The following is a 27,084-nucleotide window of genomic DNA, read 5'->3' as shown; positions in this document are numbered from 1 at the left end:
GCCAAATCCCAAGCATGATCAACAGCATGGGGATCTAAAATGAGCATGGTACCACATTATTCACTTGGGAAAAAAAAAAGGAATAGATTTATATTTATATTGCAATAGAGATAATAACATACAATTGAAAAGAAAAAAAGAATACAGTAAAATATCTCACTTGACTTAAACTGGAAGGCTGAATGTCAATAAGCCTTGGTGAGAGAAGGCCAGCAACAAGACATCGATTATAACTATCAGGAATGACTTCATTGAGAGATGGTCCCGATTTCTTTAAAAATGTCAAAGTCTGTAATAGAGAAATGTTTCTTTATCATGGTTTACTAAAGCTCAAGTCACAGCAGCTATTTATGAGTAGCTGACTACCCCACCTGCACATCATATTACCCACAAAAAACTATTTTTCATCATTCCCATGTCAACATTGTATTATTTCTGAGAAGAGCCAAGGAGAAGCCCTCCCCAGTCACCACACAAAGGATGGGTTACAGTTGCGGTGCAGTCTTTAACCCAGCACTAGGGAGGCAGCGCTGAAGACCTATGAGTTCGAGAACAGCCACCACTGTCTCCTAGGCAACCACCCAGCAACCAGCCTGACCTATTCACTTACTTGGCGGTCAAGTACATAACATCCACATAAAGCTACTAAAACACTTCAATGCCTCTTCTTGAAAGCTGTCATTAAAACAGGTATTAAAGATGCTAAACTCATAAACCTGGCAGAAACTACTATTTAAGATGAGTACGTTTATACAAATACCATGAAAGATTAAATCCATGAAATTATGTATATTCTAACATGCAACTTCAGTTCAATTACCACACACTCTGTGTGTAGTTAATTCATACATACCTCCTTCTGAAATCCAGTACAAGTTACGTGAATAACTCCAGAGTTTAACAAACAAGTGGCATCTTAAAAAGAAAAAAAAAAAGATTTTAAAATTCAAATTAAATGTTTACTGCAAGTAACTAAATTATTATATAGAATAAACCACCATCCTCTTTAAAGAAAAAAAAAAAAAAGACAGGGTCTCATTGTGTATTCCTGGCTGGCCTGGAATTCTATGTGAACCAAGCTGATCTTAAAAGTTCAAGAGATCTTCCTGCCTCTGCCATGGCTGGGATTAATGGCATGTGCCACCACACCCAGCAAGAATAAATTCTTATGTAAATCTCTTCAGATATTTTCTACTGAGACAGTGACAATCATTAACAAATTACCTGACGTATTCTAAAAGATTCACAATAGCATTAGATTACAAACACACTAAATTTCTCATGTATATGCAAATATGTATATCAAAGAAGCTATCTAAGTTAAATGCCAGTGAGATATGAACAGATGACACTATATGAACTAAACCAATATACAACTGACATACATTTATACATTATTTTCCTCAAAATATTATGAAAATACATACCAAAATTAAAAGTACTTGGGTTAAAAAACTGCTCTGGAGGTGGGTATGAAGGAGGCACCCCTCGGTTTAAACTTCTCTCATGTACTAGTATGTCCAAGATGTCATGTGGAGCAGTTCTACTTACAACTGAATCCAATGACCACAATGCAAAGTAAGAGCAATTATGGAGAGATTCTCCTGACCTAAAAGAAAATTTAAAAAGTACTGAGACACTGACCAGTTATGCATAACAATACCTGAAGAAGAAGGGGGTGAGAAAACACAGAAATCATACCTTAATGAATCTGGCATCTGTGCATGATACCAACGATTTATGTCAAATAGTCCTAAATATACAGAAGGCTTTCCCTGTCCATATATATTCACTTGCCAGGTAAAGACAGAAACACTAGTATCAGGGGAGAGAGCTGCAAACAAACAAACAAACAAAAAACTCAACTATTTTTCAAAAACAGAATAAAGAATCTAAAAGTACACCAATACAAAAATCACTGTAATATTCAATTCATATTTCAATAGATTTATCAAAAACATTTCTATCATTTGAGTCTCACTTATACCCTGATGTTCCTCTTTAGCTATTAGGAAGTTCTCATCAAAAGGCTTTGTTTCAGCTAGTAATGCTTCAGTGATTTTGAGACACCAAAGTAGAAAATACAAAGCGACTTCAAAGAATATTCCCCCAACGATGGTATACAGCTAGCACAGAAGTTAATCTAATACATCAAATATATGTCTTTAAGTAAAAACTAAAATTTATGCCCTGGTAATGCTGAACATGCATGGGCAGCCCTTATCTGTTGAAACTTGTCCAAAGTGGGTTTCATGGTCTAAGTTGATGAGGAGACTGACCTCTTCCTCAAGAGGATACCAGATCTAATTACTGACAGTTGTGAGCCACCATGTGGTTGCTGGGAATTGAACTCAGGACCTTTAGAAGAGCAGGCAGTGCTCTTAACAGCTGAGCCATTAACTACTGAGGTCTATTTCTTTAGAGGAACTTAGTTGAGAAAGACAGGAACTTAGTTGAAAAAGACAGATCTAGCCAAATGGTGAAGACAAAACAAACAAATACCTAGACTGTGGCAGTGGAACGGCACCAGAAGGGGACTTGACAGGAAGAGAAAAGCAAAAACATCAGATACCCCTAATGGCAACTGAAAACGGAAGGAAGATGTGGACAGGGAATGAGAAGAGAGATGGAACATTAAGTTTCTGACAAGTTCATTTGGATGTGGAAACAAGATCACAAATTAAAATGTGAGAACTTTGACCCAGGACATCTCTGGGATGAATGAACTCACTAAAATAAGGTATCTAGATACATGTACAGCCAAAGGCCCTGAGGCATCTCCAAAGGCTACACCTAAGGGAAAAGAAATGGAAAATGGATCAATGTGGCATTTAAAGAAATCTACCCCAGGATCTTTGCCCAGAAGGAAGAAATACTAAGAAAAATTGGAGGAGGGGGGAAATGAAGGTAAACACTGCATAGCTAAAAATAAATAAGATAAATAACAAAAACCACAAAGAAAAACATCCAAAGACAAGTTACACTAATTAAAATGAAGACGGTCTTGGTGTTGAATTGGAATCAAACACAAGGAACTTTCATTCTTCACTTCTGTATAGCAATCCAGAAAGCAAGACCTAAGAGCCTAAATAAATGACATAACCAGAATCTTAATTTTCAGCTGTCAGAAATATTAGTTCTTGAAATCTGTCATAAATCTTAAGTCATCACACAAAATATTAAGAGTACCTTTATTTTATTTATTAAAAATTTCCACCTCCTCCCCACCTCCCATTTCCCTCTCACTCCCCCCATTAAGAGTACTTTTAACCAACCTTCTCTCATACTTTCTTCCCTGTCACCATGAGATGGGAATCTCTCTATACTCTGGCATCCCAACAATTTAGTATTGCTAGTCTGTCCCCTTAAGGGGAACAAGCCACCCGATAGATCCAGTGTATATCTTTCTTCGCAGTATTCTAATCCCTGCAACATAAAATAAGCACAAATTTTAGTATTAGCTAAATAAAAGTGTTCTAACATAATGTATTTCCATGCTAAAAGTTTTTGCACACAAAAGCTTTAAAGAACTAATTACTCCAAAGGCTTATAAAATTATACACACATAACTATAAATGCAAATATCAAGCTAGATTTCCCCTCTCAAAATAATCACCAATAACTGTTGTAAAAGGTAGAGATATCAGAATGCTCAGGTGACTTTTAAATTTTCTAACCAAAGTTATAAAATTGAGAAAGAGGACTGTTACCAATAGCTACATTTTCTCAACTCTTTAAAAGGCTTTCAGAACTTAGTGTTTAGGTATCTGAATAGGTTTTAAGGCATCCATAAACTCTAATAACTATGTATTTTCCTGAGAAACATCTCAGCCTTTTGATAGATATAAAGAATCTGTCATTAAGAAAGATTTCTAGCTGGGCAATGGTGGCGTATTCCTTTAATCCTAGCACTTCAGAGGCAGAGGCAGGTGGATCTCTGTGAATCTGAGGCCAGCCTGGTCTATAAGAACTAGTTCCAGGACAGGCTCCAAAGATACAGAGAAACCCTGTCTTGAAAAATTAAAAACAATAAAACAATAAAGAGAGAATTCTAAGTCTTTAATTCCAGCAGTGGGCAGAGGCAGGCAGATCTCTGTGACCTCGAGGCCAGTCTTATCTACATAATGAGTTCCAGTGCAGTCAGAGCTACATAGTGATCCCCTGTCTCAGAAAAAAGAAAGGGGGGGGGGGTGTGTGTTAAAAACCAATCTTACTTATTGAATAAAAGTTTCTCTTTTGATTATGAATTAATATTTCATCTTTTGTGGCAAGGCAAGTTCTAGGATGACAGCCAGGGCTATGTAGTGAGACCTTGTCTCAAAAAAATGAAAAAAAAATAATCCTATTCTTAAGAATTTATATGAAAAAACAGAAATAGAGTTACTGGCCTAGGGTATTCCACTTTATACTCTAGCTACTAGTGCATGAGTACTCCCATGGCATATATTGCTTGACCTGCTAGGAAAAAGTTAAGAGCATGTCTACTGGGCATTACAGTTAGGTCACAAACATCAATTTAGTCCAGTCTCTATTCTGGGGGGAAAATACCCAGAAAAATTTAGAGAACTGCAATGGCAAACTAGGTGAAAAGTATTAGAAAGCTCATGCTCACTAACCTAGTATTTCTTCCACTATAGGATAAATACAACTTTCATTTAAATAAGAAACTTCAGTTCGACAAAACAAAAAACAGAAAACAAAACTAAACCCCCCAAATGGTAATATTCTAATTAACCACTTACCTCGTATAAGATTTGCCCTGACGCCAAGCATTTTCTGTCACCAAAAGCCAGCTGAAGCAGATGCAAACTCAAAACATCCCCTTCACTGAAAGAAAAGAGAAATTACCCACAACACTAAAACATGGAGCTTACATAACACATTAAATGCATGTGACAAACTACAGTTGTACAGAATAGATTATGTTCTTGTTTGTACAAAATGTAATTAATGTAGTATGTGGCACAGTCTACTGGATATTCCTCCTTCAGTAAGTGTATTTTAAATATATGGCTGCCTAAAACTATCAACTGCATTTCCTAGCTTCCTTTGCACCCACTGAGTCCTGGCCCTAAGAGTATGAACAGAACCACCCCATGGCAAGTACAGAGAGCACCCTTCAGAGACGTGCTCTTTACCCTCCACACTCTACCTATGGAGATCAAGCTCCACACGAAAGAGAGAGTACAAGGACATGAAACAAGACACCAAATGAATCAGGTACAATGCACACAGAGCATGAAGTGTGCTATCATCATATCTGGCAGTGGTAATGTATTCCAACTTCATAAGAAACAAACTGTTCCAGTTTGACTCCTCTCCTGCTATATCGTCAGCCTTCATGACATGTATTTTTAAAAACCACAGGCATACTAACCTATCTTGTGTGGACTGAACAGCCCATAAGTAACAGCAATTACGAGGATCATTTTCAGGTTCTTGAAAAACAACTGCATAGACAGGAATCCTTCCACCTTCCAGCTGTGTATAATACCTAAAACAAACAAAATAATACATTGCTTATTTTTAGGTTTAAATTTTATCAATGTGAGAAAAAAGTGCCTTGTATAAAAATTTGAGTTAAGAAGGCGCTGTTCGTATGTTCCTAAATTCAGTGATTTGGGGGACTCAAGTCATCTTACCTTCAAGAACACAAGGGAGGGTAAGACCATGCCAAGTTATCTATCACTCCCAGGTAGTACAGGATGACAACTGCTAAATCACATGTGTATACTTATGTGATAACTAGCTTTTAAGAGTCACATGAATACATACCATACTATAACCTTCCTCAAAGAGTAGAAGAGACAGAACTGCCACAATATTCCAACTTAACCATTGGGAATTTTATCATTGCTGCTGTTTGTTCATCTGCTTCTTTGAGACACTCTCATGTCACCTAAGCTGCTCTCAGATTAGCTAAGTAGCTGAAGCTAGTCTGAAACTCTGCCTCTATTTAGAAGTAACTCTGCCTCTATTTAAAAGTCCTTCTGCCTCTATTTCCTCAGCGCTAGAGACATGATGACATTTATCCATGACTAGCTGCCCTTTGGGTATAAGTCAATTTTCTATTATAAAAACAGTATGAGGGCTTATGAGATGGTTCAGCCTATAGACAATATATTATAAAGTCTGATGGCCTGAATTTAATCTCTGGGATCTACATGGTATAAGGAGAGAAGAGACTCCTGCAAGTTGTCCTAACAGTCATATGCACATTGTGACACGTGTAGGCACACACACCAACCTAAACTCACAGGCTAATTCCTTTATCAAACCATGACTATCCTGTCATTTTTCTTATAGTAATTTTCAAATAATACATTATATTTTTTAAAAAAAGCAATCAACTAAGAGAAAAAGAATTATACTTACTCTCTTTTCATGTTTTTCATATTCCAAAGCGCTAAGTAGCCATCAGAAAAGCCTACAGCAAGCTGATTTGTCCTGTTGATGTAACTCAGAGTAGAAATGGCAATTCCTGATGGGCTTACTAACTGGAAACACAGGTGGCGCCCTTCTCTCATTACGCTCTCTCTGATGTGTGGTACTTCAGCTGGGATACCAGTTATAACTTCAAGGTCTAAAATAAAAAAAAATAATAAGATTAAGAAACTAAGTAAGGGCCAGCAGAGTTCAATTCCTAGACTCCATGTAAAGGTATACACAGGGCTTGTCGAGATGGCTCACCTGATAAAAAATACCTGCCACTAAGAACTCAATTCCTGGGATCCACATGGTAGGAGAGAAACAACTCCTGCAAGTTGTCCTCTGACCTCCACATGTAGCCATGGCACACATGTCCTCTTATACATACTCACATACATGTATACAAAATAAAAGATTTTAAAATAAAGAGAAGATGAAGAGGACTGAATCCACAGAGATGTTCCTGAGCTCTCTATACATGTACACAACTCCAGTTCCCAGAATGCCTAATGTCATCATAGGTATATGCAGGAAAAAACATTTATAAAAATTTTAAAAATATATCTTATTAGTATATATATGGAAACAAATAATTAGCCTTTTACCATTTCCTTCCATTTTTCTTGAGAAAGTCTCATTAAATAGGCTTGGAAGGCAGAGGCAGGCAGATCTATGTAAGTTCAAGGCCAGCCTGGTCTACAGAGCGTGTCCCAGGACAGCTGGGGCTACACAGAGAAACACTGTCTCAAAATAAATAAATAAATAAATAAATAAATAAAAAATTAAAAAAAAAATTAAAAAAAAAAACACCAAAAGCCCCCAAAACTAAATTACCTGATGCCTCTACTTCATTCTGACTACAGGACAAGTCATCCAAACATAGGTCAATAAGAAGGATCTGTCCAACATCAGTTACCACAGCTGCCACTCCAAAAAGCCATCGAAGACTTGGATGTAAATGCTGGGTACTAGCGCTGGCTCCTCCATGATTAATTATAGGCTCAATAGCTGTTACCTAGGAACCAGAATATGTGATTAGCTTTTCTAAAGTGAGGAAATACAACCAACTGTCCAACAAATAAGAACTGATATTAGTAACTTTAACAGACTTAAACATTATATAGAATCATAATTGCATGATATTTATAAATCCTAAACACAGTTGAATTCTCAGTTATACTACATAATTATGCTATTATTTCAATATAATAAAAAACTGGCCAGGCAGTGGTGGTGCACGTCTTTAATCCCAGCACTTGGGAGGCAGACACAGGTGGATCTCTGTGAGTTTGAGGCCAGCCTGATCTACAGAAAAATTGCCAGGACAGGCACCAAAGCTAAAGAGAAACCCCGTCTCAAAAAACAGAATAAACAAATAAAAGAAAATTAACTGATGTTTACTGATAGCTTAGTCTATGCTTGTCATTTAATAACTGGCTCACTTAATGTTTATATAATCTTTTTACTGAACTATATGCAATTATCTGTTTAAAGATAAAATTGAAGCTTGGAACACAAACCTAAAAATCATAAATTTGTTAACTATACAACGTAAACCTATAATGTTTTATTTTATCACTCTTAAGCAGTCACTTTAGAATTACCCAATGTAAACTAATCATTCCAGAAAATTTTAGTTTAACCTTCTGTGGTGGTTTGAATAAGAATGGCCCCCACAGTCTCATCTATTTGATTAGTCACCAGAGAGTAGACCTGTTTGAAAAGAATAAAAGGATTAGGCAGTGTTTCCCTGTTGGAGTGGATTTGACCTTGTAGGAAGGGTGTTACAGAGGGGAGAGGGGGAGGTTTCAAAAACCCACAATAGGCTCAGATTGTCTTCCTCTCTGCTTATGGATCAGGACGTATGTAGCTCTCAAATACTTCTCCATGCCTACCTGCCTGCCACATGCTCCCTCCATATTATAATAGATTAAGCCTCTGAAACTGTAAGCAAGTCCCCAATTAAACGTGATCTTTTCTAAGAGGTGCCTTGGTCATAGTATCTCTTCAACAACAACTGAACAGTGACTAAGAAACCTTCCAAATAACATAATGGCAAAAGAGCCAATGTGCATACCACCCCAGACAAGATGTTTGTTGTATTTTCTACCAAAGGCGGTAAAACCAGGGCTAAAGAAATGGCTAATTAGGCTGCTCTTCCAGAGGTGCAGGATTCAATTCCCAGTACCCAAATGATGGCTAATAGCCATCTTTAACTTCAGTTCCAGAAAATTCAATACCTTCTTCTAGCCTCTATGGTTTATTGCATGCATACAGTATACAGACATACATGTATACAAAACACTCATAACAAATTAAATTTCAAAATCTTAAGTTTTTTTGAAACAGGATTTCTCTGTAGCTTTGGTGCCTGTCCTGGAACTAGCTCTTGTAGACCTGGCTGGCCTCCAACTCACAAAGATCCACCTGCCATTGCCTCCTGAGTGCTGGGACTAAAGGCCTATGCCACCACAGCTCAGTATAAATTTCAAAATCTTTTAAAAGGGGGGGGGGTACAGACAATCTAAATGACTTATATTCAGCTTTTGTATTGTTTCGCTTTATTTTTTTTAAGAGAGGGTCTCACTGTGTAGCCCTAACTTACCTGGAACTTACTATATACATAGAAGGGTCTTGGCTTGAACTCAAGAGATGCACCTGAGTGAGAATAAAATGTGTGCACCACCATGCCTGATCATCTTACGTTAGAATTTTTGAAGAGGCTGGTAAGATGGTTCAGATAGTAAAGCTACTTGCTGACAATGATACAAGTCTGACAACCTGAATCTGATGCCTAGGATCCACATAAAGGGAAAAGCAAAGGATTGAGTCCCACAAGTTGTCCTCTGACCTCCACATGAGCATGTGATGCATGTACGCACACACGCACACCACCCTTAACTAAAAATAAATTTTGAACTTTATACTGAAGGTGATAATTGCATGAAAATATTAATTGTACAGGTACAGTTCAAATAGTCTTTAAGGCAAACACATCTTGTAAGCTTTCAGTCTAGAGAGCAAAACTATCTTAAACAGTACATACCCTTCCAGGAAGAACAACAGCTTTGACCACTCTTGATATTCCAAGGTCATAAAGACACAGAACACTCCCTTCTGCTTCTTCCAATCCTATTAACAATCCAGTTCTCTTATGCCAAGAGAATTCTTTCACTGCAAGGACTACAGGAGGCTGTTCATTTACTCCATTGAATCTATATGCAGATAACCGTTCTCCGGTTAGAGAGTTTACAACTTCAAGTTGTGGACCACAAGCTAAGTATGCTAGTCCATTTTTCCCTATGGAGAAAAAAAAAAAAAAAGAAGCAAAATCACTGTTTATTGCAATGCCACTGCAACATAACAAATCTAGTAGTTAGCTCTTTTAGATATGAATACTTAACTTTATTACACAAACAATTACAAATCCCTCCTGAATGCAAAGCAAAGCATTTAGAGAGTACAGCAATCCTCAAATATAAATAAAATAAAGATCAACTACAACATATAAAATCAAGCACTAGCTGGGCGGTAGTGGTACACGTCTTTAATCCCAGCACTTGGGAGGCAGAGGCAGGAGGCTCTCTGTGAGTTCAAGGCCAGCCTGGTCTACAATAGCTAGATCCAGGACAGACTCCAAAGCTGCAGAGAAACCCTGTCTCAAAAAAACAAACCAACCAACCAAACAAATAAAATCAAGCACTAAAGAGACCATATAGTACCCAAATTCATCATTTTATTTACTCCTTATATGTTCAGTAGAACATAAAACAACCTCAAATTTAATGCATTTTAACTTATCTAAAGTCATACAGGTACAAAATTAACCCAAGTCTACATAAGTAGCTCCTAAGATCAGGCATTGTGGCACGACTTGGAAACCCCAACACTTCAGAGACAATAAGAACTACAAAACAGGAGTTGTGGTAATCTTAGAGTTTATAAACTTAGAAGAAAACCATAGAAAATATCAGAATTCCCTTTGTCTCCTAATCCTATCCAAATTGCATTCCTCTGTCTTTAAAGTCACTGGATAGCCCAAAGTAGGTAAATACCAATCTAATTTGTTGAATGTTACTCAGCCACTAAGCAAAACTTAAAAAACAAACAAAAAGAATTAAGAATAAACCCTAAACTGGATATGGTGGGGCATGCTTGTAATCCCAGTATTTAGGAGACACAACAAGAAGGGAACTACGTAGTTTCCTTGTGTCAAGGGAAAACAAAATCCAAACTAAACAGATCCTACATTTTCATGTGAGCAACTAGATGAATGACAGTAACTTTACCACTACCATGGAAATGCCCATTATTATCCTGTAACAATTTTTTTCTAATGGAAACCTTATCCCCAGGAGATTCAAAAAGTAAACAAACTTGTACTCAGCTGGGAAAGCTCAACTTACAAGAGTTATGGGGTCCCATCCTGCTGGGGAGACTCTGACCAGAAGAACTGACAAGGAGTCACCAGCAAATTGTGACCTCCAAGGGCCCTGTACTGACACTGTACACATGCATATATGCAACTAAAACATTCAAAACATAAAAATTAAATCTTTATGTATGACTAGCTACTGTGTGTAATTAGATATCCCAGAGCAAATAAGACACAATTTTTTTTTTTGACAACATTGAAAATGGCTTTTGCTGGTCGGTGGTGGTGCACACCTTTAATCCCAGCACTTGGGAGGCAGAGGCAGGCATATCTTTGTGAGTTAGAGGTCAGCCTGGTCTACAAGAGCTAGTTCCAGGACAGGCTCCAAAGCTACAGAGAAACCCTGTCCTGGGGCAGGGGGAGAAAAGAAAATAGCTTTTTGTTTTGTTTTGAGACAGGGTTTCTCTATGTAGTCCTGGCTCCCCTGGAACTGACTATGTAGACCAGTCTGGTATCGAACTAAAGAGATCAGCCTGTTTCTGCCTCTGGAGTGCTGGGATTAAAGCGTACACCACCACTGCCCAGCAAAAATGGCTTTTTAAAGAGAGAATTTTCAGGCTGGTGAGATGACTCAGTGTGTAAAGACCTGATGATTTGATTTCAATCCCTGAGACCCACATTTGGAATAACGGGACTACTTTGACAAGCTGTCCTCTGACCTCCATGTACATATATGTCAAGGCACATGACACTCCTATCTCAAAAACCCTAAATAAATCCACGTATATCGTTCTTCTCTGTGGAAATTTTAGAGATTCATGATGAACGGCCATCTTCTAATTTGAATCTAGTATTACTTTGTACCATTTGAAATATATGCACACCTATTACATTTTGAGATACAGTCTCTTCAAGAAATGAATAGTACCACAATGTCAGGTGGCTAGTATATCCTTTCAGTTTTGGATGTTTAGTTGGTTTCGTTTCATTTGTCAGTTTTTCTTCTATTGCTGAGAAAAGAAAATGTTATAATGTACCTATGTTAAGAAGCCAACATGGCCTTGTTCCCTGGAAGGCCAGTTGCAGGTGGACTCCTGAGATTTAAGGCACCCTAACAACAATAAACAATAAAATAAGAGTTTCCTAAAAAAGTTTATAATAAAAACTACAAAAACCCTAAAAGTTTATAATAAGCATTCTAATTTTTTGCAGGGAAATATTTTTTTAGAATTACTAACTTCTTCCCAGATAAGAAAATGAGGTTATAGTCATTTGCACATATCAATGAGTGCATAAGCCAGAGGAAGATATTGGGTATCCTGTTTCATTCCCTTGGGACAAGGCCTCTCACTGAATTTGGCATTAGGATGGCAGGCAGTAAGCCCCAGTGATCTTTCTGCCCCCACCCACACAGCGCCAGGGTTATAGGTGTATAGCTAGGCATGTATATATACATGTGTGTAGGTATGATTGCTCATAAGGAGACCAGGAGTCAACTTTGGGTATCTTTTACGGTTTTTTGTCTTTCATTGAACCTGGAGCTCCCCATTTTGACTACAATGGCTGGGGAGGACCTGTCTCCTCACAGCAATGCTGGGATTAGGTATATACTATTATGCCCTACTTTTACATATATGTTGCAGATTTGGAACTCAGGTCTTCATGCCTATAATAAATTGTCTCCCCATCCCACTGAGTTTTAAATAAGAAAAACAATTAGAATACACTGCCCCATAAATTTAATGATTGTTCCAAAGAATATAGCTTTACATACGTAACTATAGGTATTATATAATATTCTAAGTTGGTTTTTTAATAGATACTAAAACTTTTTTACAAACTTAACTGGTAAATTTCTTAAAAAAAAAATTATTTAGCCAGGAGGTAGTGGCGTATGCCTTTAATCCCAACACTTGTGAGGCAGAGATAGGAGAATCTCTGTGAGTTCGAGGCCAGCCTAGTCTCCAAGAGCTAATTCCAGGACAACCAGGGCTGTTGCACAGAGAAACCCTGTCTTGAAAAATAAAAACAAACAAATAAAAAGACTTATTTTATTGTACTTATGTGTGGGTGTATTTGTCTCTGTGTGATTACCTGTGGAGGCCAAAAGAATGTTAGATCTCTCGAAGCTGAAATTATTGGTTTATGAGTGGCCCAACATCCCACCTTCTGATCTCATGATTAGGTAGCAAGTGCTCTTAACTGTTGAGACCCTTCTGCATTCATGCATGCGGTCATTTGTGCGCACACGTGTGTGTGTATGTATGTATAGGTGTGCGTGTGAGTGTGAAGTGTAATGGAAACTAAATCTAGGACTGTGAGTAGGGCCAGGCAGCAAACACTTTACCACTGAGCTGTAGTTACAAAATAGTGAATCTTCATCGATGTTATTTACCTGCAGCAAACTTTCCACGAAGCACGGACTCTAATGTTATCTCATCTTCTCCAAGAGCTTCAATAGTCACTTCTGGGAAATACAGGAGATCACTCGTCACATGAGCTGTTAAGTCTTGCATGCTTCCACTGTAAATATTTTTTTAAAAAATAAAATTAGTATATTTGTTCTATTGAACAGTACACTTCATTATTTCTTGTCAGGTGAATGTGAGGGAAAGTGAGCCACATACAAAAGTAAACAAAGTAAGATAAGTGTGTACATATGGTCTAACACAGTCTCGCCTATAAAAATCTACTTCCTAAAAAAATATTTCAGGCAAACAGGGGACTATCCCACGGAGTTATCTCTTTTCCACACTTCTTTCCTTTTCCTTTTAATATGCTGGGAATTGAACCCAATACCTCTGAACTAACATTTTCAACCCTGAAAAAGTTGATTTTTCAGTTAAAAAAGGGGGGGGAGAGAAACTCTGTAATGTTCAGAATCCCCAGCAAAACCTCAAAAATTGAATCTAATATCTATATTTTACTAGATAGAAAGGAAAAAAAATCTAAATTATCTTTAATTTCTTATATAAGACTAAAGTCCCTTTGTGACTTGTAAATAACCAAAAAGTAGGGCTGTGATATACAGTTCAGTGGTTAAGAACACTTTTTGCTTTTGGGGAAGATACAGGTTTGGTTCTCAGTACCACCATGGTGGCTCACAACCACCAACACAACTCCAGTTCCAGGGGATCCAATGCATTCTTCTGACCTCCAACAGGTACCAGGTTTGCAGCACGTGTGTGGTTCACATATATACACGCAGGCAAAACACCCATACATACAAAATAAAACCAGAAATTCTGGTTAAATACAAAAGCATCTTTCTGAATAACTGAGATGAAAAGCAGAGAGGATGGGGAGGGGTAGACAATAGAATCCTGAGACAAGTTGGCTTTGGTCTTGAATATTACCTATCAAATCTAGTCCTGGTGAGCCTATCTTGTTTAATACACTTTAATGTTCCAAAGGGGCAGACTCCTCAGGCTAAACATGGTGTCACCGACCTATAATCTTAATGTTTGGGAGGCACAACTTGCAGGACATTCTGGCCTAGATGCTAAGTTTTAGACCAGTTCACAGCTATTCATGCAAGTCTATGCTCTCAAAATTACTATACAAGCTTTCTGCTTCAGGAACAGCTTCAATGTTCAAAAGGTAAAGAAGCAGGTTAAAAAAAATCACTTGAAAGAGACAGCAAGACTAAGTTTAATGTAGAGAGGGGAAAATACACTAGATTTTCATTCATGAATTTCAAGACTCCTAACAGGAAAAAGACAGGGCAGGGTGAATTAGAATCCAATCTGACACAGCCTACTATGTATAATCAGATTATTTTTAAAAAAGGGAGAAAAAACTTACTTTGTAAAACAAGCTGGCCTCAAATTCTCAGACATCCTCCTCCTTCTGTCTCCTAAGCACTGAGATTAAAGGTATGTGCCAAAATAAATTATAAATGTAATTTTAAAAACCCTCAATATTTAGCTTCTTCTACTTTTATTTATTTTTTATGTTTTTTGAGACAGGGTTTCTCTGTAGCTTTGGAGCCTGCCCTGGAACTCATTGTGAAGACCAGGCTGGCCTCGAACTCAAGAGATCTGCTTGCCTCTGTCTCCCGAGCGCTGGGATTAAAGGCGTGCGCCACCCCTGCCTGGCTTCTTTTATTTTTAAATATCACTATTATGAAAAACAAAATCTATAATGCTAGAACATTTAAACAAAATAGCATAACCCAGTTTTTGAAGTGAAATATATACATCTTCCAAGTAAATGAATTCTACCACCAAAGACAATATCGGATCTAAAAGCAAGTGGATCAATTCTTTCTAGTTTAATCCAAACATTAATCACCCACTGCTTTACTTTTTGCTTGTCATTTTCAGGAGGAATTTCATGAAGTCCGGGCTGGACTTGAACTCCTTAAATTTTCCACCTCCATTTCCCACCATCATTCCTAGCTATCAACTTTTAAAACACTGTGCTGGGAAAAGTAGACTCCAAGGGCAGAGATCTACATCCTGGCCTCCAGAAGTTTACATTCTACAAGAGGGCATTCACAATCACACTATCAGACACAGGAATAAATGCTACAATAGAGATACATATGCTGTGAAAGAAACAAACTGAGATTAAAAAAAAAGAATACAGCCAAAAGGTGGTAGTTAGGGGCAGGATTTAAAACTTGAGAATTTTTTTAAAAAGTTAAGATGGCATGCCAAACTGAAGATCAAACACCTTTTGAAGAATGTGAGCCTAGGACTGGTGCTGATTCTGTATGGCTGAAATAGAAAATCAGTGAGATAAGGCTGGCCGGAATAGACACGCTACAGAGATGCTAACAGACAAGCTAGCCCGGAGAACACTTCATTCTTGGAGTCCTGTAATTTATGAAGTTAGGATCTAAAAGGGCAATGGTTTATTTAAATGGAAATCTATGCCCCAACTTTAAATGTTTACAAAATAATTAGGTTGCTTTACAGACTGGTAACATTTGAATACTAAGTTACTATGTGCCTCACGCCTGTAATCCTAACTATTTCCCAGGCTGAGGGAAGGGGCGTGCATAAAGACTGCCTGGTCTACGTAGGATGACTGTCTCTAAAAAGAGAAAGAAAAGTAAAAGGAGAGTTGCTCAATGGTGGTTCCTGCGCCTAGCACTGTAGTTTGAGGTCACAGGTTCAATCCCCAGAACCACCAAAAGTACAAAATAAATCACAGAATAGTCTTCATATAGCGTTTGTCCAACACCACATGAAATAAGTAAACTCACTCCAGTAACTTCCGTCTTCCAAGAAGCTGACCGTTAAAGCTCAAAGACAGTTCTTAAAGCCCGCGGATTCTTTAGGATATCAAAAGCCAAATTATGTTTCGTTCTAAAGAACCCACATTCTTTGAAATGTGTCTCCAACTGTCAAGTTTTTAAAAACAAAAACAAAAAGCCAGCGGCTTGAAGTAAAGATCGGCGGTGGAGCGCGTGCTTAACATGCGCGAGGTGGTAGCTTTTGATCACTGGCATCAAAAATAAACAAAAATAACAACACTCATTTTCCTATAACAACACACCTCTAGAATGAATGCCGTTCGTTTGGGAAATCAAAAACCAACCGATCCCATGTTGGGGACACAACTCAGTGGCAGAGCGCTTGCCTGGCATGTGAGGACCAGAATGCAATCCTCCACGGTATCAAAAAAAAAAAACCGTTCCACAAAGTCAACAAAAACCACCTGTCTCAAACAGATCGCATCCACCTATCAATTCTAAAAGCAAATATAACCGACTCCCCGAAAAGTCAACCAAAGGCAAAAGTAATCTTCCGTAAAGCTCGCAGACGAGCTCTTGACACGGTCATCTTAAAGGTGCTGTACCAGATCCATTCACTACTGTGGCCCGCACGACCCGCCACCGCGAGTCAAACTTTCTTCCCCGCCCAGGACTCACCGGAGCCAAGCACAGGACCATGTGGAGCACACGCCAACGTAGGAGAGACTCAGAGTGCCCGCCGCTGTCCGCGGGGAACGCCCCACAAAGGTCTCCACCGACCCGCTGCACCAAGACGGGTCGGGGTCTTGAGTCAGGCCCGCCCCTGGCGGCCCAGATCCGGACCACGGGGGCGGGAGATAAGCGCGGAGCCGCGACTCTGCCGCCATGTGCCAGCGCTCGCCACCGAGGTTATGTAACTAACGCCCGAGCGCTGGAACGAGCCGCACCGGTCGCGGCTCGCGGACGCCGTTTTCCCCGCGCGGCAGAGCGCCCGACCTAGGCCCGGGCCTCACCGTCCCGCCCGCCCCGCCCTCGGCGCGCGGGCCTGCCGCTCCCCGTCCTACCTGAGCCCGCGGGCCAGGCCGCCGAGAGCCGTGGCGCCTGCTGCTTCCGTGCAGTCCGTCACAGCATCTCCCGGGAGACACGGCCCAGCGCGCGCCCCCGCCCGCGGAAGCCGCTTCTCGCTCAGCTACTCTCCGACCCTCTCAGGCCCTGGGGAGCGCCTCGGCCCGGCCGTCCAATCCCGGCTTCGAACTCGGCCGCTGCCCGCGCCGCGTCCGCGCCGCTGGCGACTCGACTTACTGGGATGGCACTGCGCGGGCCGCGCTCTGCGCACTACCCCGGGCGCACTGCCCGAACCCCACACACCGCCTCTCCGCCGAGAGAAGGATCGCGGCCAGGGCGGGGAGCCGAGCGCAGATCGCGCTGCGGGGCCCGGACTTCTCGCGAGGGTTCCGGCCTCGGGTGCCGACTCCGCGGGAATTTTCAAACCCTCCCTGCTAGGCCTTGCGGAAAGGGAGAAATGGCAGACTGCTTTGGGAAGAATGGTTCATTTACGTAAAAGGCAGGGTCTCCCCGCCTCCTAGGAGTGGATGGGAGAAAGACTACAAGTCCCACGGTGCTTTGCGTGCTGGGCGTGGTGTAGGGAGTGGCAGGCCTTGCCAAGCTCGTGGCCCCGGGTATTCTGGCAGAGGTTCCTGCTGGCAGCCAAGCGATCGTCCTTTCTCTTTGACTGCCACGCTTGCCTCGTGTTTTCCATCCCGCGCTCCGACTTTTCATGCAAAAAGCGTACCCCAGAGTTGAGAAACGTTTACTCATTTTTTCAAAAAGTCTAATCTTTTGTCATCTATCAAAACCTGGGTGTATTCTGCTAGCGCACGTGCTTAGCATGCACGAAGCTCTGGGTTCCAAGACGCCAAACCTTTGTTGCCTTTCTGATTTGTTTTTTCATTTGTTAGTATTGAGAGACCAGGATTAGATTCCTTGCTAGGCAGGCAGATAGGGAGAAGGGCTGTGGCGAATTTCCAAGCGAGCCAGCTTCTTCCTCAACCCCCTGCCGATGGTCTGGTTTGGTAAGGTTAAGGCCTGATCAGGACACATCACACAACAATATGGGATCAGTCAATCAACCGTCTTGTCTGTCTTCAAACTGACTGACCCTAGGGAGGAAGACTACATACAGCCAACAAAACAACCCTGAGCTGGGCGGTGGTGGTGCACACCTTTAATCCCAGCACTCGAGAGGCAGAGGCAGGCGGATCTCTGTGAGTTCGAGGCCAGCCTGGTCTACAAGAGCTAGTTCCAGGACAGGCTCCAAAGCTACAGAGAAACCCTGTCTCGAAAAACAAAACAAACAAGCAAACAAAAAATCTGGCCTCGAGAAGGGAGTGGATTTTTCAGCTTCACTAGTCCCTCCTTTACTTTGCAGAGGGTCTTCTTCTATGTGTGCTTTGCTGCATGTGTGTCTTTTCGCACCCCAATAAACACCCTTCTTTTTTTTATTAATTAATTTATTTATTTATAAAAATTTCCACTTCCTCCCCTCCTCCCCACACCCTCCCATTTCCCCCACTCCCTCTCCTCCTCCCCCCCAACTCCCTCCCCTCCTTCCACTCCAGTCCTAAGAGCAGTCAGGGTTTCCTGCCTTGTGGGAAGTTCAAGTTCCTCCCCTCTCCCTCCAGGTCAAGGAAGGTGAGCATCCAAACAGACTAGGATCCCAGAAAGCTAGTACATGCAGACAAAACAAGACCCAGTGCCATTGACAATGGCTTCTCAGTCAGCCCCCATGTCAGTCACATTTAGAGACTCCGGTTTGATCACATGCTCGTTCAGTCCCAGTCCAGCTGGCTTTGGTGAGCTCTCTTTCGATTAGTCCCCTTGTATCCGAGGGTGAACGCACCCCACACGGTTCTAATTTCCTTTTTCATGATCTCTCTCCTTCTGCTCCTCATTTGGACCTTGGGGGCTCAGTCCAGTGCTCCAATGTGGGTCTCCGTCTCTATCTCCATCTATTGTCAGATGAAGGTTCCCTCTAGTCCTGCCTTTCTTGCTCACATTCTCCCTCCTTCTGCTTCTCATTTGGACCTAGGGAGTTAAGTCCAGTGTTCCAATGTGAATAAACACCCTTCTTAACCGCTAATTCTCCTACTTGTTGCATTTTGCCTTTCAATTCTGTCGCCTTCTTTTTATTTTTATTTATTTATTTATTCTGAGACAGGGTTTATCTGTGTAACAGCACTGGCTGCCTTTGAACCTTCTCTGTAGACCTGGGTGGCCTCAAACTCACAGAGATCTGCCTGACTCTGCCTCCCCAGTGCTGAGATTAAAGGCCTGTGTCACATTTTAATTCTTTAACTGCAGTGAAAATGAACTCAGTTAAGACCCCTAGACTGTACCATTTCCAGGCTGCATCATTTTGGCGGTTCACCTCAGGGATTTGTTCTGTAGATCATTAGTTTCTTTCCCTGAAAAGATACTTCTAGCACCAAATACTTTTCAAACGAATACTGAGTTGCAATAAAGACTTATAATGAGGCAGAAAACTCTGAGTCCAGAGGATCTCTATGTGTTCAAGGCCAGCCTGCTCTGCATTTCGAGTTCCAGGGTTACAGGTCTCAAACAAACAGAGGGATCAGGAAAGAGAGGGGAGGGGGGATATTAGTGGGCTGTTTTAATCAGTAAAACCTACCTTCGTTATTTTCTCCCTATGTGTTTTTTGAGATAAAGCTGCCTCTTAGAAATGTACTATTTTTACCTTTATGGTTTTTTTCTTTATCCATGGCAAGCTACAAAGTCACGGTGCTTGTTTGCCCAGGGTAGTAGTCTAAATCGTGGCAGGACAAAGTTAAAGAGAATGACTTCACAGCAAGAGCTGTGTGGTCTGGTGTGGTGTTGCTGGTGGTGACTGGGTTGTGTTAGGACGGGTGGTGGCAGCACACAACTTTAATCCCAGCATTTGGGAGAGGCAGAGGCAGAAGGATCTCTGGGAATACAAGGCCAGTCTCATCTACAAAATGAGTTCCAAGATAGCTAGGACTATTACACAGAGAAATCCAGTCTTGGGGAAAAAAGAAAGGAAGGAAGGAAGGAAGAAAGGAAGGAAGGCAGGCAAGAAGGAAGGAAGGAAGGAAGATAGAAAGAAAGAACTGTCTCGTGTACCGTTGGCCTTAACCCCAGTGTTGGGATTACAGTAATGCACCCCCATCCCCAGTTTTGGGTGCTTCTGAGGATCAAATTCAGGGCTTCATGAATGCTAAACACTCTACCAACTGAGTTACGCCTATTTGATGCTGGGGATTGAGCTCAGGATATCTAATCGCCTTGAGCCCCATTAAACAGACTCATCCAACAGAAAGCATCCCTTTGTCCCATAAACACGTTAGCTTCTGTCCTTGCCTTCCTCCACGGTCTACATTTCCATCTCGATAGTAAGAAGACAAAGATTTTCAGCCCGGGAATTCTGCTGGTGTGACAGGGAAATCAGGTGATTTCTGGGCGTTAGTTGTCAATCATCTGAAGACCAAGGGGACCAAAGTGAAGAACTGACGATTCTTTAGGCTGACGTTTATTAATGTTAGCAAAGTCCCGGGGTAGTAAAGGTAGCTGGAGTTGTTGGACCCTAGAGTCCAATTACTGAGGAGGAGTTGCCCAAAGAAAACACTCTCACACTGAAGTTGATGTAAAAACAAGAGGATTTAATTCTGTCACAACAGGGTCTTTCAGCATTCGAGAAGCCAAAAGACCCCGAACTACTGTTACAGTTATTTTTAAAGCAAAAAGCCATAGAAACCAGGGAGGGGGCAACTCGGGGGTTGTTTTTTAACTATTGGGATTGGCTTATTCAAACAGCTATTACCTATAATTGGCTGGAGAGCGATTGCCAGATCAGGTGAGGTAAGAGGGAACATCTGAGGGTCACTCTGCCCCCTTCCCAGAAACTGAGTCAAAACATCTATGAACATCTGTGGGTTATCTTGTCCCAATTCCAGGAACGGAGGTCTATTTGGAGAACACTCACAAGACCTCCGGGAGATGGAAAGTTCCCAACATTCTATTATGTGCAGGTGCAGTATTAGGTTCCCAAGGGAGGGGGAAAGCACTAAGGCTGAGAGGCCTCAGAAATGGCCTCAGAGTTGTCAGAAATGGCTTCAGAGTTATCATAGAGTTCTGCAGAGTGATAGCTCAGCAGTTAAAAGTACTGGCTGTTCTCCAGGAGGACCAGAATTGGATTTCTAGCATCCACAGGGTGGCTCGCCTTCTGTAACTCCAGTTCTTGGAATCCAGCATTCCCTCTGACCTCCACTGGCACCAGGCACCCTTGTGGTATACAGACACACATACAGGCAAAATACTTATACATATAAAAAATAAAATAATCAAAAATCCCTTTAGATTGTAACATTCAATAATCTGTCCCATCCTACCTAATATGACTCATACACAGTCTTTAAGATTTTAATCTTTTCTTCCATCATTACTAACAGACTGATTTTTTTTCTGTGATTGACTATCAAATAACTGAATCAATCATACTGTAAACGGAAATTTCTTTCCCAACTACCCGGTCCCAAATAACTGACTCAAAGGCTAACTGTGAGTTACAAGTGCTTAGGCTTGTTACTAGTTAACTCTTACACTTAAATTAACCCATATTTTTATTTATGCCTTGCCATGTGGCAGTACCTTTACTAGCATGGCACGTTCATCTCCTGCTCCAAGGCTGACTGGTGACTCCTCTGACTCTGCCCTTCTCCTTCCCATCATCCTTACTTTGGTTGCCCCATCTATATTTCCTGCCTGGATACTAGGCAGTCAGCATCTTATTAAGCCAATTTGAGTGGCAAATCTTTACAGTGCACAAGAGGATCATTTCCTGGCACTGTACCTGTTCTATTTACCTACAAACCTGAGAATACTTTCTTTCCTTTTCTTCCCGATGTGTTTTGCCTTTTTGCATCCTTTTCTCTTCCCATTTTATTTTATTTTATTTTCTACCACTTAATTACATTCTCACCTCTTGTTTGTTTGTTTGGTTTTGTTTTTTGAGACAGGGGTTCTCTGTGTATCAGCTCTGGCTGTCCTGGAACTCATTTTGTAGACCTGGCTGACCTCTAACTCAGAGATCCGCCTGACTCTGCCTCTTGAATACTGGAATTTTTTTAAAGGTGTGATGAGGATGTGAGCCACCATCACCCGGCAGATCCGCATCTCTTGCTTATTTGTTTGTTTTGATACAGACGCTACCTCCTAATGTGGCCTGGAATTACCTTAAACTGCTGATCTCCCTGCCCCCACGTTCTGCAAATTGGAATTATTGCTGTGTACCACTGCAGCAGGCTTTATGTGTTGCCAGGGATTGAACTCAGCCATGACACATGCTAGACAAACACTGAACTACATCTTTAGTTCCGTTTGTTTGGTTTTTGAGACATTCTTGCTAATTGTCCAGACTGGTCCTAAATTTAGGATCCCCCCACCTCTCTCCACTTATTACAGGAATATGTCACCACACCTGGCCTCACCTCAAAATGTGAATATCCCTGTCTGGCCAGCTCAAGCTTTCCTTTCTATGGCAAATCCTCTCTGTCACTTCAACCCACATAACTACAAACTTGCATTGGAAATATGCTGCATTATTTCATGCCTGCTTCCCTTTTTGCCTCTGACTCTCTCCACCCACCCACCACCCCATCCCACAGCACAGACTGCATCTTTTGAAAATGCTTTCCTGTTGCTTTTTAACCTTAATTACTCTGTAAGCTTCATTTCCAATGTAAAGCTCTCCAACTTTTCCTCGTCTTTCAGTCCTTTAAGCATACACCAAATTATTTTAATTAGTTTCAATCATCTGCAGTAATAAATGTCAAGTGTAAAGAGAAAAACGTAGGCTCGGTAGTTAACTGTGACTGCAGAAAAGCTGATTAAATAAATTAAGCATTGCTTTTATATAATACTTCAGTGTCTTTGACATGCTTGGTGTTTATCAAAATTGCTTTGCTGTGATGTTCACTTGTATTTGGGGTAGATCTTGTGTCATTGGTGGGTCACAGAATAGACTTGGGAAAATACAGCTGCAAAGTGTTCCCCTTTTGGAAGTAAGAATGTGAACGCTGGACCTATGGACATAGGCCTGTAGTTCCAGCCACTCAGGAGTCTGAGATAGTAGGTAACAAGTTTGAGTTGTATCTGAGCTGTAAGTGAGTTCCAGTCTAGCTTGGACAATTTAGTGAGACATGATCTTAAAAACTCAGAAGTAAGAAAAGGGTTAGGAAGCCAGAAGCAATGGCTTATGTCTACAACCCCAGTACTTGGGAGTCTGAGGCAGGAGGATTGCTGCTGGTTTGAGGTCAGCTTGGCTTCCAGGATGGCCTGAAGTACAGACTGAGACCCTGTCTAAACAAACAAACAAGATGATCTTTTAAATAGTCAAAGAGCTGAGTATATCTTGGCAGTAGAGTGCTTGCCTGGCTTGTTTGAGACCTTCAGTTCAATGCCCAGTTCTGAACAAAGAAAGAAAAACAGAAGAATGTGATTATTTGGAGTTAAACTAAGTTGTAATGCTTCTCACTGCTTCTAACTACATAATTTTAATTGGATTGCTTTCCTTTCTGAGACTATTTTCTTAGCTAAGAAAAGAAACTGTTACCTCTGCAGGACTGTGAGGAAGATTAGAAGTGAGCAGGCACCGAATCGGCTCCCTTTTCACCCGTGTAACCATGGTCAATATAAAGCTGAACTGCCGAGGACATGGCAATAGCTGGTGCAGGCCCCGGGCCTCCATGGAAGTATTCTATTCAAGAAACGTTCCTATTTCAGTCCTTCATCCCAGGAGTGACTGACAGCTGTCCAATTTGAGAGAACTTCATTGACAGGATGTGCATGAAGTTCCATTTGTTTGGCAAAGTAATGGGACGGCACCGCTACTTTATCATTAACAACAAAAACAGAGCTGCTCTGTCTGAAATAAAGATGAGGGTCTTTATTCTAACAGCTACATTTCCATCATCTTTTGTGGAGAACATGGGTCACAGCAAGCAGTTCCCACCCCGGATTTTCCAATTAACCATTCACAGGGTGAACGATGAGTTCCGTTTTTCTTGTTTCGTGTTACATTTCTCATAATGGTGAAATGGTCAGCTAAAGTAATCATTTTTTAAATGAGCAAATATCAATTTTATCATTCAAAACAAAAAATGCATAATAAGACGGCTCAGAGCCTAGTGCTCCTGCAGAGAACCCAGTTTCTACTCACTGTGTCGGGGGGCTTACAGCTCCTGTAACGCCAGCTCCAGGAGAATCAGAGGCCTGTGGCCTCCAAGGGTCTTTTCATGTATGTGCACCCTCCCACACACACATCATTTGAAATAAATCTTAAAAATACAAAAGAGAGCCAGGTGCAGAGGCACACACCTTTAATTCTAGCACTGAGAAGGCAGAGGTAGGCAGATCCATAAACGGACCTTTCCTGTTCTGACCACTTGCTCCCAAATAACCAACACAAAGCTTAATATTAGTTCCAAATGCTCTGACAATACCTCAGGCTTATTACTAACTAGCTCTTACATTTTAAGCTAATCCATATTCTTTATTTATGCTCTGCCATGTGGTGGTGCTTTTATTAGCATGGTACATTCATCTCCTGCTCCCTCTGCGTCTCAATGGCAACTTCTAACTCTGCCGTTCTCCTTCCCATCATCCTTAGTTTGCTCCTCTCCCCATACTTCCTGTCTGACTACTGACCAATCAGCATTTTATTGAACCAATTTGAGTGACAAATCTTTACAGTGCACAGGAGGCAGCTCACAACCATCTATAACTGTTGTCCTATGGGATCCAATACCCTCTTCTTTTTGTTTTGTTTGTCTTTTTGTTTTTTTGTTTTCTCAAGACAGAGTTTCTCTGTGTAATGACCCAGGTTTTATTGGAATTTACCGTGTAGACCAGGCTGGCCTCGAGCTCAACGAGATCCACCTGCCTCTGCCTCCTGAGTGCTGGGAATAAAGGCGTGCAATGCCATCTTCTGGTGTACAGACATACATGAAGACAAAACACCCAAATACACAAAAGACAAAGCCAGACTGGGTTTCAGAGTAAGTTCTAGCAAGCCTGGGCTACCTACCTTGTCTCAAAAAGCCCCAAACCAAAATACAGTTGAACATGGTGGCATACACTTGGGGATCAGAGCCTTGCTGTGCAGTTCAGGCTGCCCTGGTACTTGCTATGGAGTCCAGTCCTATTTCAGACTCAAAGGCCGTCCTGTACTAACCTCTTGAGTGCTGGAACGGAAAGCCCCACTGGGTCCAGCTTACTGTGCGTTTCTGGCTGTGGAGTCAGGGGAAGGTCAGACATGGCACATTAAGAGGTAACTGTGCTGCAGATTACCATGGTTTGTTGTAACAAATGAACCGAAATCTTGTCTGTTACTGATTTAAGAAACTGAGTGTCACAACTAACTTAGAATTGTTTGTTTTTCCTGTCAGGTTTTGCCATGTCATTTGTAAGAAACAGAGTGTAATACTTCCTGTTTTCCATTCGAAGAAACTGTAAACATATCAGCAAATAGGGAACTGTGTCTGAAACATCCAGAGGTTGACATCGCCATTCTAAAACTTCCTTCTCAAGCAGGGAAGAGGCCTTGGGGGAAATCGTATGCAAATAGAATGTTGTACAATATAGTACACTGTACATAGCATATACATGGTTTTTGCAGTGACCCCCCTGCTTACTCGGATGCCAGTTATCTTACTCGGACCGTCAAGACAGGGTACTGGTCATAATAATTTAGTTCCCTTTCAAGTGATAAGGCCATTGTAGAAGATCTCAGCCATGAAGTTTTCGTTCTGTCCACTAACTCAGGTTTTGTGTCAATAGATAGTCCAAATAGTTCCGAGAAGCAAAGGACCATGAGGGCTAGAAAGACAGCTCAGTGGTTAGGAGTGCTTGCTGCTCTCCTAGAGGTCCCGAGTTCGTTTCCCAGCACCCACACTGAGTGGTTTCCTCCCACCCCCACTTTAGCACCAGCTCCAGGGCATCCTGTGCCCCCCTCTGATCTCCAGACACCCACACATATACACATACCCAGACACAATAATAAAAATAAGTCTTGTCGGGCTGTGGTGATGCACGCCTTTAGTCCCAGCACTCAGGAGGCAGAGGCAGGTGGATTTCTATGAGTTCAAGGACAGCCTGGTCTACAGAGGAGTTCCTGGACAGGCAGAAAAACCCTGGCCCAAAAACCTAAATAAGTAAATCTTAAAAAAAAAAAAAGTAAAGGATCTATGAAGCTCTTTCAATTCAGAATGTTTTGTTTGTTTGTTTGGAGATAGGATTTCACCATATTATCCAGGCTGGTCTTGAATTCACTGAGTCCCATCTTCTAAGTAGCTAGGACTAACCAGGATATATCTCCAATTAGACTCATTCATTATTTTTTAAATGTCCATCAAAAAGGTGAACTTCCTGACTTGATTCATGCATTGAAGGGTCAACTGAAGGTCAAAAAATCAGCTCTTTCAAAGCCACTCTTGAAACCAAAGAGTACATGCTTAATTCCAAGTGCCATCTTTAGCATCGTGATTAAAAATTTACACACATACCATTCCTATAATTACACATAACACCTCATTGCATTAAAAGCCACCTCCAACTGCACTAGCCTATAATGGTCTGCTTATTCATTCATGTGGTAATCATGTATTACTACGTACTAGTTCATAAGCATATAGGAGCTTAATAAAGGCTTTTAAGTATATGAATGCGATTATTTTACTTATTTATAGTGCATGTTTTAAAAGTCGAGCCCCCATTACTGCCCTTCTGTACTACAGCCCCACTCCATAAAAGGGAGGGCCATTGCTATATAAACTACTTATGTCCAAGTGAATAGCTTTGACAATGATCTTCAAGTCCTGTTCCTCCTTATAGATAGATTTTCAGAGATGCTTCCAGAATGTCTGCAACTTAGACTCCTAAATCTATGCACTGCCTGTTGTTAGCCCTACTTGTAGTCCTCTGGCTTCAGACAGATCCCCTTGCCTCTCATCAACCTGCTCCTTCCGGTGAACGAAATGCGCATCCT

The 27,084-nt window shown here is 41.1% G+C and overlaps 1 protein-coding gene across 2 annotated transcripts in view; it reads right to left on the bottom strand.

Annotated features, from left to right (window-relative positions):
• The window catches only part of Ahctf1 (AT-hook containing transcription factor 1), a 56,104-nt gene extending 38,709 nt beyond the window's left edge, over positions 1–17,395 (bottom strand). The window contains exons 1-12 of one of the 2 annotated variants that reach the window (XM_085687635.2): positions 17,072–17,395; positions 13,200–13,327; positions 9,476–9,729; positions 7,264–7,444; positions 6,376–6,583; positions 5,378–5,494; positions 4,743–4,827; positions 3,276–3,426; positions 1,702–1,834; positions 1,428–1,609; positions 854–915; positions 161–289 (exon numbers count right to left, since the gene is read on the bottom strand). In XM_085687635.2, coding sequence (XP_085543761.2) covers positions 161–289; positions 854–915; positions 1,428–1,609; positions 1,702–1,834; positions 3,276–3,426; positions 4,743–4,827; positions 5,378–5,494; positions 6,376–6,583; positions 7,264–7,444; positions 9,476–9,729; positions 13,200–13,320 — 1,623 coding nt within the window. In that variant the 5' untranslated portion in view covers positions 13,321–13,327; positions 17,072–17,395. Of the gene's footprint in view, positions 1–160; positions 290–853; positions 916–1,427; positions 1,610–1,701; positions 1,835–3,275; positions 3,427–4,742; positions 4,828–5,377; positions 5,495–6,375; positions 6,584–7,263; positions 7,445–9,475; positions 9,730–13,199; positions 13,328–16,685; positions 16,910–17,071 lie in introns of those variants that run through there. The other variant, XM_048436470.3, reaches the window with a different exon arrangement.
• Positions 17,396–27,084: the final 9,689 nt, after the last annotated feature.

This window comes from Myodes glareolus, chromosome 5 (genome assembly GCF_982192425.1).
Source record: "Myodes glareolus chromosome 5, mMyoGla1.1, whole genome shotgun sequence".
NCBI lineage: Eukaryota > Metazoa > Chordata > Mammalia > Rodentia > Cricetidae > Myodes > Myodes glareolus.
This window is presented reverse-complemented; position numbering and strand designations above follow the sequence as displayed.